This window comes from Prorops nasuta, unplaced genomic scaffold, assembly GCF_024137725.1.
Source record: "Prorops nasuta isolate Cenicafe-Biocafe unplaced genomic scaffold, Cenicafe_Pnas_1.2 PNAS00019, whole genome shotgun sequence".
Classification (NCBI taxonomy): domain Eukaryota; kingdom Metazoa; phylum Arthropoda; class Insecta; order Hymenoptera; family Bethylidae; genus Prorops; species Prorops nasuta.
The window spans coordinates 2,651,070-2,662,875 of NW_027116816.1; the positions used below are offsets into that span (position 1 = coordinate 2,651,070).

Here is an 11,806-nt window from a genome sequence, read left to right on the forward strand (position 1 = left end):
GTCACGAATGATATCTGACGAGATTCACGAGTCTGTAACGAGGACGACTAATGGTTCACTGGAAACTGCATCGCTAATCCTCTTTACGGTGCATTACCTCTATAATTCAAGCTGTGACGTCATCATTGAAAAAAGGCGTGTCCCGTACAGTAAGTACAATAATTATGCAATTACAATCGTACTCAAGAACACATGAGTCATTCGGTTGAACCAGTTGAAACGACAAGATCGTTCGATGTATATATATAAGATACAGTATAACATGCAAATTGATTCTGGCAAACAGGAAAATATTGCAGGCCATTATTGCGCGGCTATTTATAGCATTTCTATGAAAAGTTTTCAATTATAAATTATTTACTTTCTCACTGTTATTAGCGAATATAACTGGAGTCTCGCGGCGTTTGCACGTAAGAGTCGTGCAAAGGTTTTCTCAAGAAACGGTTAATTATGAGAAGCGTAAGAAAGCAATCAATTGTATCGTGCCAAGGTCTCGAAAATCCGTCCGAAGAAACGGGTATACCACCTGTCATGATGTCCATGTATCCGATAGGAGCGGACTCCCATTATAAAAACTATCATCATAGAGACACGTATATAGATATACATATATATAGTAATAGTATTTGCCTGATTATTGCAACACGACAGCTTTGTACTTTAATATTATCTTTGCGCGAAAGAAGAAAACATAATAATAAAAGCAACACCGGGGCGTTTAATCAATATACTATATGTATGAGAGACAAGGTCCTTAACAACCTTATACCTTTTTTTTCAATCTCGTTTCACGACACTTTTGTTGTGTTGCGAGTGTTAGGAATGCGTTCGGTGGAACGTGTGTTTACTATTTTGTGTAGGGAGGGAGAGGAAATAATAACAATACAGTCAAAATATAGAAAAAATGACGAGCAGCGATGCTCATCGGTTTGCGAGACAAAAAGTATACGCTCGGTGGCGCTTCTCAGTTCTCGTGACTCCTTCTCTTCATCGGCCAAATTTGTCACTTGTCTTCGTTGCCATAATAACGAAAACAATCGCTAAATTGTTAGCCCCAGCTAGCAATTTTCGTTTTTACATGTCCTGTCGTCAGGTGGAATCCGCCGATTTCTCGTGTCGATATTCAGATTTGCTTAAGGATTTCCCGCGAAATACGAAACTAAATTAAGGTAGAAAATAATTTGGATTCAAGCAAAATGCGTGAAATTGTTCATCTGCAGGCAGGCCAATGCGGCAATCAAATTGGTGCAAAGGTAATTGGATGTTTTTGGTAAAAATGTTACGACGATGGAGACGAAGCGGAAGAATGGTGAAATGGAGGAAAATAATAAGGTTATGTGAAATAATAATAATATTTCTCCTTAGTTCTGGGAGGTGATATCCGACGAGCACGGAATTGATCCTACCGGGACTTATCATGGCGATTCGGATCTTCAATTGGAGAGGATCAACGTTTACTACAACGAGGCGACAGGAGGAAAGTACGTTCCTAGAGCGATCCTGGTGGATCTGGAGCCAGGAACCATGGACGCAGTGCGATCAGGACCATTCGGACAGATTTTCCGACCGGACAATTTCGTCTTCGGACAGAGCGGGGCCGGAAACAACTGGGCCAAAGGCCACTACACGGAGGGCGCCGAACTCGTCGACTCGGTTTTGGACGTGGTGCGCAAAGAGGCCGAAAGCTGCGACTGTCTTCAGGGCTTCCAGTTGACACATTCTCTGGGAGGCGGTACCGGTGCTGGAATGGGCACACTGCTCATCTCCAAGATCCGCGAGGAGTATCCCGATAGGATCATGATGACCTTCAGTGTCGTCCCATCGCCCAAGGTGAGAAACGCTCCATGCGACAGCTCGTCCCAGCACTGATCCATCCTCATTGTTTCCCAGGTCTCCGACACGGTTGTCGAGCCTTACAACTGCACGTTATCCGTCCATCAACTGGTGGAGAACACCGATGAGTCCTACTGCATCGACAACGAAGCACTCTACGACATTTGCTTCAGAACCCTGAAATTGACCACGCCAACTTACGGCGATCTCAATCATCTGGTCAGCGCCACTTTGAGCGGCGTTACAACTTGCTTAAGGTTTCCTGGACAGCTCAACGCGGATCTCAGGAAACTCGCCGTGAACATGGTCCCGTTCCCAAGATTGCACTTCTTTATTCCAGGATTTGCACCTTTAACTGCAAGGTATATACTCGCGTTAATGGAAAATGCTAATTAGGAAGTCGATGTAAGCTGTAACGAGTAAATTTCGACAGAGGATCCCAGCAGTACAGAGCGTTGACAGTACCGGAATTGACTCAACAAATGTTCGACGCTAAGAACATGATGGCCGCCTGTGACCCCAGACATGGCAAATATCTCACCGTGGCTGCAGTTTTCCGAGGAAGGATGTCCATGAAGGAGGTGGATGAGCAGATGCTCAACATTCAAAACAAGAACAGTGGATATTTCGTGGACTGGATACCCAGCAACGTTAAGACCGCCGTCTGCGATATTCCACCACGTGGATTGAAAATGTCAGCTACCTTCATCGGTAATTCCACGGCTATACAGGTGAATTTCTTTTTACATCTTGTCTCCTTTTTTGTTCTTCGTTGAAACGTGACAGTTGTTTGAGGAGGAAGGTCGATTGTGTGTTTAGGAATTGTTCAAGCGAGTTTCGGAGCAATTTACAGCCATGTTCAGACGCAAAGCCTTCCTGCATTGGTACACGGGAGAAGGTATGGACGAGATGGAGTTCACCGAAGCCGAAAGCAACATGAACGATTTGGTATCGGAGTACCAGCAATACCAAGAAGCAACTGCTGACGAGGAGGGAGAATTTGACGAGGAAGAGGAGGGCGAGGGCGAGGATAAATAAATCCCCCCCCCCCCCCTCTTCATCACTATATTCGTTGTTCATAAGCCTCTCGCGCGTTATATATTTATATTTCAAGTTTTCTTCCATCGAACGTAATCACTCCTTTAAAAAGATATAAAACTATATACCTTTTATTTTCAATACGTAGCATCGCCAGTGACCAATCGAGTGGCGACAGGGCTTTACGAGTATTATTTGTAAATTGGCAGTCTACCGTGTATAAAGTTAAGAGCGTACAACCATTTGTTTATATTGCAAAATAATAAGAACAGTGATAATGTGCGATCTTTTCAATTTGATTAATTAAGTTAGATGGATAATTGTTTGTTTGAGTATATTTTAATGCAAATCTTGCGATAAAAGCAGCCAAACCGCTGGACCCTCCGTTGAGGATCTTACACTTTTACAAATACAATCTAAGCAAAAGGCAATTTGTCTTTTTTTCAATCCCAACCACGTATCGTCGTTTCATTTCTATTTTATTTCTTTTCGTGCGGTTGTTTGTTTTATTTCTATGCAAACACGAGTGAGGTGGGATGTCCGTTTGAAAACGAGAGTGGCAAGCTCGCGGCTTGTAATCGGAGAATAAATAACACTTTAAGGTCGCCCATACAGTGAGATCTCGCAAGAGATCGGAGATATAGCCTTTAATGTGGCTGGCGTTTGCACACGAAGATGAAGAAGAAGCAAAAGAAGCGAGACTATTTAAAAGTAACAAAGAATCTCGCCGGCCTTAGTCGGCTTGATCCAAGAGGTTTCCCTAGTAACGATGTAGCCTGCAGAAAGAAATCGATCGTCTTAATTCTATATAATGACACAACTACGAAGATTGAAAAGATTGGATCGATTAAAATAATTATTTCAGTATTTTGCAGTGCTCCAGACTTTGGCATTAGGATTTTCATTTACGAATGTAACCTTTTAAATCTCTACGGTCATTTTTTAATATTCTGTTATTTGTTAGCAGCAATATTTGTAGATTTTAACTTTGCAAATTTTTAATCTAATATGGTTTCAATTTCGGTTTCACATTTTACAACCAATTATCAAGTAAGGCTCTGTGCTTACACATTTGTTTTTCAGGTGTACATCTCTTCGTCCCTTTTGAACTTTAATTAGATTTTAGTGGAACTGATGAGATTGTAAATGAAGCATTATTTTCTGTTTATTGGAAAATTATCATATTCCCTCATAATTCGATGAGAATCGAATATTTAACTGGTTATAGTCATTTAACAAAGAACTATTAACGAAATGAAGAAAAAAAAACGATACATTGCGTCGTATTGTACTCAATAATGTTAAGTATAGAAAAAGATGTTGAGCTAAACGATTGATTGAAGGCAGTATCAAAACAAGACAGCAGGTAATTAAAGAGAAGGATACGTGAATATTATCATTTTATTTCGAGAAAAGATCTGAATTCCGTAAAAAAAATTTTTTTAAATACAATCTAAATTCAAAATGTTAAGTATAAATTAGGGGAGAATTAATATTTAAATGATTAAACTACCTTCCTTAAATAAACTGGAGGATAAAGCTGTCAATGATCAATATATTTTTTTTTTCGTTACTTTCGCGCCTGGATTCTGTAGATTCATTAAATCGAATTACTCGACTCGTCAATCCACTCATGAGGCAAAATTTTCTGACGAGAACATGCACTGATTGAAACTGATAGCTTCTGTTTCCCAGTGCTCGGCCACTCGACGTATATATATATATATATATATATATATATATATTTATAAAGCAATAGTTATTGGAACCGTTTCAGAGATCTAATGATACATATCAGGACTTTTGGTGAAAATGGGGACCGGTCCAATAATTTTTCTTATAATACGAAATGTAAGAGGCCCGGTCCTCATATTTTTTCAAATATAAATCGATAGTTAGAGGAACCAATCTTAGAGACGGCAAAAAGATAATAATGGGGTCCGGGTACTTACATTTTTATATACTTATAGATAGAAACAAGAACCGATTGGATTTTAGATTTTTTGTTAATTATATGGGATAATAAGTAATTTTAATGCTATCTAAAATATTTTAATATTAATGGATATTTAAACATAAAATTTCTTTTAAAAATTAAGTGATCATAAAAAGTTACAGGTTATTCCAATAAGAAATTTATATTGAAATTAACTATGGTAACCGTATGTACATCGTTAAATTACAAACTAACAAAGTGATGTCTGCTGATATCGGATGTTTTGCCTATTTGTCACTATGATTATACAGGTACCTTCTGTAAGAGATAAGTGTCTAAGAATTTTCTATGAATATAAACTTAATTATCTCTACTCCAAAGTAGAATGTAAAAATGTTGAAGTATAAAAATGTATTTGAGGTATTAACTAGAAGATACACAAAAACTGTATTTAGTTTCTTCTCTGCCTAGACTCGGCACTACATAAGATGAACAATTAAATTAAGACTGTGTTGCTTATTAATGACAATAAGATGGAAGCATTTTATATTCAAATCCTACTTAAAGCATGCTCTAATAACATCTACCTGTTAATGATAGAATAAACAGCCTGCTATAATTAAAAATGATTCTAACATTAATAACAATATATAATTATAAGTGCTTACAAATATCAAAAATTAAAGGAACCACAAATTTGATATAAAGATAGAAATCAGCACCATGTAAAAGAGTTTTACTTTAATATCCATTTCTTGCTTTAAAGCCCATACTTTTGAGAAATATAAATGATTTATCGTCTAGTATTCCACCTCGTATATGACAAAATATTATGATTGTATCTGATTTATTATACTAACAAAATTTTATTAAAATTTATCTAATTTACATGGTGCCGACATTTATAATTGTATCAAAGTTTTGGTTCTTACAATTACTGATACATATAAACACTTAAATATATATTGTCAATAATGTCAGAACCACTTATACTGCAAGTAAGTTATCATTTCTCCAGCTTCTTCAAATATTATTAGAATCATTAGAAGTCTAGAAAATGATTTTATGATAAAGTAATTTTATTTATTTGAAAATATTTTACATGCAATTACTCAATTTTTTTAACGGATAATCCAGGCATGCAATAACAAACATTTCATCTCACCTCCATTACATGTATCTTTAATTTATTTGTGCTTCCAACATAGCTTTTATTTACTTTCAAAAATGATAATACAGCATTAACGGTAATAAAGATCTTTAATAGCATTAATATTATTTATCATATTTTACAGTAGGTAAGACCTAATTTACAAGCATAAAGTAAATATAAGATACATAGAATGGAGGTGAGGTGAAATTTTTGTAATTCCACACATGGATTATCCGCTACAAAAATTGAGTAATTATATTACAAAATTTTTCGAATAAACTAGATTACTGAATCACAGAATCGTCTCTTAAACTTTAAATGATTCTAATAATATTTGAAGATGGAGAAATGACGACTTGCTTACAATATAAGCGGTTCTAACATTACTGACAATATATAATTAAGTGTTTATATATATCAGTAATTGTAAGAACCAAAGCTTTGATACAATGATAAAAGTCGGCACCGCGTGAAATTAGATAAATCTTAATGAAAATTGGTTGGTATAATAAATCAGATACAATCATAATATTTTTTCATATACGAGATGCAATACTCGACGACAAATCATTTATATTTCCCAAAAGATTAGGCTTTAAAGCAATAAATGGATAACTGAATCTATTTTACATGGTTCTGACTTCTATCTTTATATCAAATCTGTGGTTCTTATAATTACTGATATATATAAACAGTTAATGATATATTGTCAGTAATGTGAGAACCGCTTATATTGGAATTCAGTCGTGCTATCCTCAGTTTCTTCAAATATCATTAGAGTCATTCGAAGCCTAGGAAACGATTTTATGATTAAGTAATTTTGTTTATTTGAAAATATTTTTAATGCAATTACTCAATTTTTGTAACGGATAATCCAGGCATGGAATAACAAACATTTCATCTCACCTCCATTCCATGTATCTCTAATTTATTTGTACCCGACATAGCTCTTATTTAATTTCAAAAATGATAATACAGCATTAATGGTAATAAAGATCTTTAATAGCATTAATATTATATTATCATATTTTACAGTAGGTAAGACCTAATTTACAAGCATAAAGTAAATATAAGATACATAGAATGGAGGTGAGGTGAAATTTTTGTAATTCCACACATGGATTATCCGCTACAAAAATTGAGTAATTATATTACAAAATTTTTCGAATAAACTAGATTACTGAATCACAGAATCGTCTCTTAAACTTTAAATGATTCTAATAATATTTGAAGATGGAGAAATGACGACTTGCTTACAATATAAGCGGTTCTAACATTACTGACAATATATAATTAAGTGTTTATATATATCAGTAATTGTAAGAACCAAAGCTTTGATACAATGATAAAAGTCGGCACCGCGTGAAATTAGATAAATCTTAATGAAAATTGGTTTGTATAATAAATCAGATACAATCATAATATTTTTTCATATACGAGATGCAATACTCGACGACAAATCATTTATATTTCCCAGAAGATTAGGCTTTAAAGCAATAAATGGATAACTGAATCTATTTTACATGGTTCTGACTTCTATCTTTATATCAAATCTGTGGTTCTTATAATTACTGATATATATAAACAGTTAATGATATATTGTCAGTAATGTGAGAACCGCTTATATTGGAATTCAGTCGTGCTATCCTCAGTTTCTTCAAATATCATTAGAGTCATTCGAAGCCTAGGAAACGATTTTATGATTAAGTAATTTTGTTTATTTGAAAATATTTTTAATGCAATTACTCAATTTTTGTAACGGATAATCCAGGCATGGAATAACAAACATTTCATCTCACCTCCATTCCATGTATCTCTAATTTATTTGTACCCGACATAGCTCTTATTTAATTTCAAAAATGATAATACAGCATTAATGGTAATAAAGATCTTTAATAGCATTAATATTATATTATCATATTTTACAGTAGGTAAGACCTAATTTACAAGCATAAAGTAAATATAAGATACATAGAATGGAGGTGAGGTGAAATTTTTGTAATTCCACACATGGATTATCCGCTACAAAAATTGAGTAATTATATTACAAAATTTTTCGAATAAACTAGATTACTGAATCACAGAATCGTCTCTTAAACTTTAAATGATTCTAATAATATTTGAAGATGGAGAAATGACGACTTGCTTACAATATAAGCGGTTCTAACATTACTGACAATATATAATTAAGTGTTTATATATATCAGTAATTGTAAGAACCAAAGCTTTGATACAATGATAAAAGTCGGCACCGCGTGAAATTAGATAAATCTTAATGAAAATTGGTTTGTATAATAAATCAGATACAATCATAATATTTTTTCATATACGAGATGCAATACTCGACGACAAATCATTTATATTTCCCAGAAGATTAGGCTTTAAAGCAATAAATGGATAACTAAATCTATTTTACATGGTTCTGACTTCTATCTTTATATCAAATCTGTGGTTCTTATAATTACTGATATATATAAACAGTTAATGATATATTGTCAGTAATGTGAGAACCGCTTATATTGGAATTCAGTCGTGCTATCCCCAGTTTCTTCAAACATCATTAGGGTCATTCGAAGCCTAGGAAACGATTTTATGATTAAGTAATTTTGTTTATTTGAAAATATTTTTAATGTAATTACTCAATTTTTGTAACGGATAATCTAGGCATGGAATAACAAACATTTCATCTCACCTCCATTCCATGTATCTCTAATTTATTTGTACTTCCGACATAGCTCTTATTTACTTTCAAAAATGATAATACAGCATTAATGGTAATAAAGATCTTTCATACCATTAATATTATATTATCATATTTTACAGTAGATAAGACCTAATTTACAAGCATAAAGTAAATATAAGATACATAGAATGGAGGTGAGGTGAAATTTTTGTAATTCCACACATGGATTATCCGCTACAAAAATTGAGTAATTATATTACAAAATTTTTCGAATAAACTAGATTACTGAATCACAGAATCGTCTCTTAAACTTTAAATGATTCTAATAATATTTGAAGATGGAGAAATGACGACTTGCTTACAATATAAGCGGTTCTAACATTACTGACAATATATAATTAAGTGTTTATATATATCAGTAATTGTAAGAACCAAAGCTTTGATACAATGATAAAAGTCGGCACCGCGTGAAATTAGATAAATCTTAATGAAAATTGGTTGGTATAATAAATCAGATACAATCATAATATTTTTTCATATACGAGATGCAATACTCGACGACAAATCATTTATATTTCCCAAAAGATTAGGCTTTAAAGCAATAAATGGATAACTGAATCTATTTTACATGGTTCTGACTTCTATCTTTATATCAAATCTGTGGTTCTTATAATTACTGATATATATAAACAGTTAATGATATATTGTCAGTAATGTAAGAACCGCTTATATTGGAATTCAGTCGTGCTATCCTCAGTTTCTTCAAATATCATTAGGGTCATTCGAAGCCTAGGAAACGATTTTATGATTAAGTAATTTTGTTTATTTGAAAATATTTTTAATGTAATTACTCAATTTTTGTAACGGATAATCTAGGCATGGAATAACAAACATTTCATCTCACCTCCATTCCATGTATCTCTAATTTATTTGTACCCGACATAGCTCTTATTTAATTTCAAAAATGATAATACAGCATTAATGGTAATAAAGATCTTTAATAGCATTAATATTATATTATCATATTTTACAGTAGGTAAGACCTAATTTACAAGCATAAAGTAAATATAAGATACATAGAATGGAGGTGAGGTGAAATTTTTGTAATTCCACACATGGATTATCCGCTACAAAAATTGAGTAATTATATTACAAAATTTTTCGAATAAACTAGATTACTGAATCACAAAATCGTCTCTTAAACTTTAAATGATTCTAATAATATTTGAAGAATGTGGAGAAATGACGACTTGCTTGCAATATAAGCGGTTCTGACATTACTGACAATATATAATTAAGTGTTTATATATATCAGTAATTAAAGGGACCACAGTTTTGATATAATGATAGAAATCAGGACCATGTAAAATGATTTCAGTTTAATATCTATTTCTTGCTTTAAAATCCATTCTTTTGAGAAATATAAAAGGTTTGTCGTCTAGCATTTTATCTTGTGTGTATGTCAAAACACTATCATTATATCATATTTATTACACCAATCAATTTACATTAAGATTGATCTAATTCCACGCAGTGCCGACTTTATCATTGTATCAAAGCTTTGGTTCTTACAATTACTGATATATATAAACAGTTAATTATATATTGTCAGTAATGTTAGAACCGCTTATATTTGTAGTAAGTCGTATCCTCTTTTTCCAGCTTCTTTCAATATTATGGAATCTTTTTAAAGCCTCAGATATAATAATAGGATTCATTAATATAATTTTTATCAATCATTTTTTATGTAGTTACTGAATTTTTATAACGGAGAGTCCGTTTGTCGAATAATAAAATGTTTTAATCTTTCATTCAAACGTTGATACTAGTAGCCTAATCTAAAAGTGTAGATGATTTTGCTGATAGAGAAATTATATCTCATCTGTTTAACTGATTATTCGATCACTAATAAGTGTCCAAATATATTTCTACTACGGATACGATGAGTTGTAATGAGTCCGGTACATTACTGAAATACAAATGAAATATTCGGTTAGATGTCGATTTCCTTGATTGCTTTGTACGCATTTTTTATCAACGAAAATTTCACCTCACCTCTACTACATATGTATATATATATTTTTTATATTTATTTTATTTTTCCGACATATAGCTCTTCTCTGCTTTCAATGATGACAATACAACATTAATGCTTTCAATGATAACATATAATATCATGTGTTTAAAATTTGGTTTCAAAAATGGTTCTTGTTTAATTAGATTTATGAAAACAAGCGTTTTTATATATCAGTAATTATTAGGACTAAAGTATTTATCTAATGGAGTAGAACTCGGGTCCATAGAAAGAACCTTCAATGTGAATATAAATTCATTACATTAAACATTGTGCTCATTAATTGGGACTCATTCGACGTTGATTCTTAAGACAGTCTGAGGTATAAGTAATGGAAACTGCATATTCAGAAGAGAAAACGGTTAAAATTCTCAACAAAAATATTAGACCTTCATATGAGATATTTCTCCCAACAGACTCTAATCAACATTACAATAATTTTTCAGTTTTACTATAATTATTTTCAATTTAAAGTAGAACTGTACTTAAAGAATATTTTATACGAGAGATACAAAATTTATTTTACTCTATCCCTAGAATCAGCAGTGCATAAAATGAGCATATACAAGAAATAAAGATTTTTCAGATTATTATGATGAAAGGTTTGTTTAATTTATAGATGTAGTATGCTATAATAACACCTATGGGTGATTGAGAAAATAAATGATCTGTTATGATTAAAAATGGTATTTATTTTACTGACAAGATATTTTGAAAGTGTAGTCGCAAGCGGTAGGGCGAAAAAGAAAAAAAAATGCATTACAATCAAGGACACTGCCTTCTTTTAAGGAAATACTAGAGTTGAAAAAAAAATATCCAGGCTATTTCACAAGAAATTCTGCTGCTATAAAAACATGGGTGAATAACCAGATTAAAAGAAGAATATAAAATATATTAAAATGAATATTATAATATCGCATATTATTATTGTAAGCTCCGAGTTTCATTTATCTGCTTTTGCGTAACATAACAGAATTATTGCTTAATTTTTTTTCTAATTATAATTAGTTTAAATTACAGGCAAAATTTCAATTAATGCCAGTTATTTTAATAAACGCAGTTTATTTTATTTTAACAAATTATAACCAT

At 32.3% G+C, this 11,806-nt stretch overlaps 1 protein-coding gene across 1 annotated transcript; it reads left to right on the forward strand.

Annotated features, from left to right (window-relative positions):
* The first annotated feature begins 969 nt into the window (after window positions 1-969).
* On the forward strand, window positions 970-3,292 carry LOC136780656 (tubulin beta chain). The gene is made up of 5 exons (XM_066739173.1): window positions 970-1,253; window positions 1,366-1,830; window positions 1,891-2,195; window positions 2,267-2,564; window positions 2,653-3,292. The coding sequence occupies exons 1-5, from the start codon at window positions 1,197-1,199 to the stop codon at window positions 2,869-2,871; spliced, it is 1,344 nt and encodes a 447-aa protein (XP_066595270.1). The 5' UTR covers window positions 970-1,196; the 3' UTR covers window positions 2,872-3,292.
* Window positions 3,293-11,806: the final 8,514 nt, after the last annotated feature.

Excerpts from the sequence above, each read along its gene's own strand:
- LOC136780656 (XM_066739173.1), top strand. The coding sequence starts at position 1,197 with ATGCGTGAAATTGTTCATCTGCAGGCAGGCCAATGCGGCAATCAAATT. Across the intron at positions 1,254-1,365 it reads GCAATCAAATTGGTGCAAAG|TTCTGGGAGGTGATATCCGA; the intron begins GTAATTGGATGT and ends ATTTCTCCTTAG. Across the intron at positions 2,565-2,652 it reads GTAATTCCACGGCTATACAG|GAATTGTTCAAGCGAGTTTC; the intron begins GTGAATTTCTTT and ends TTGTGTGTTTAG.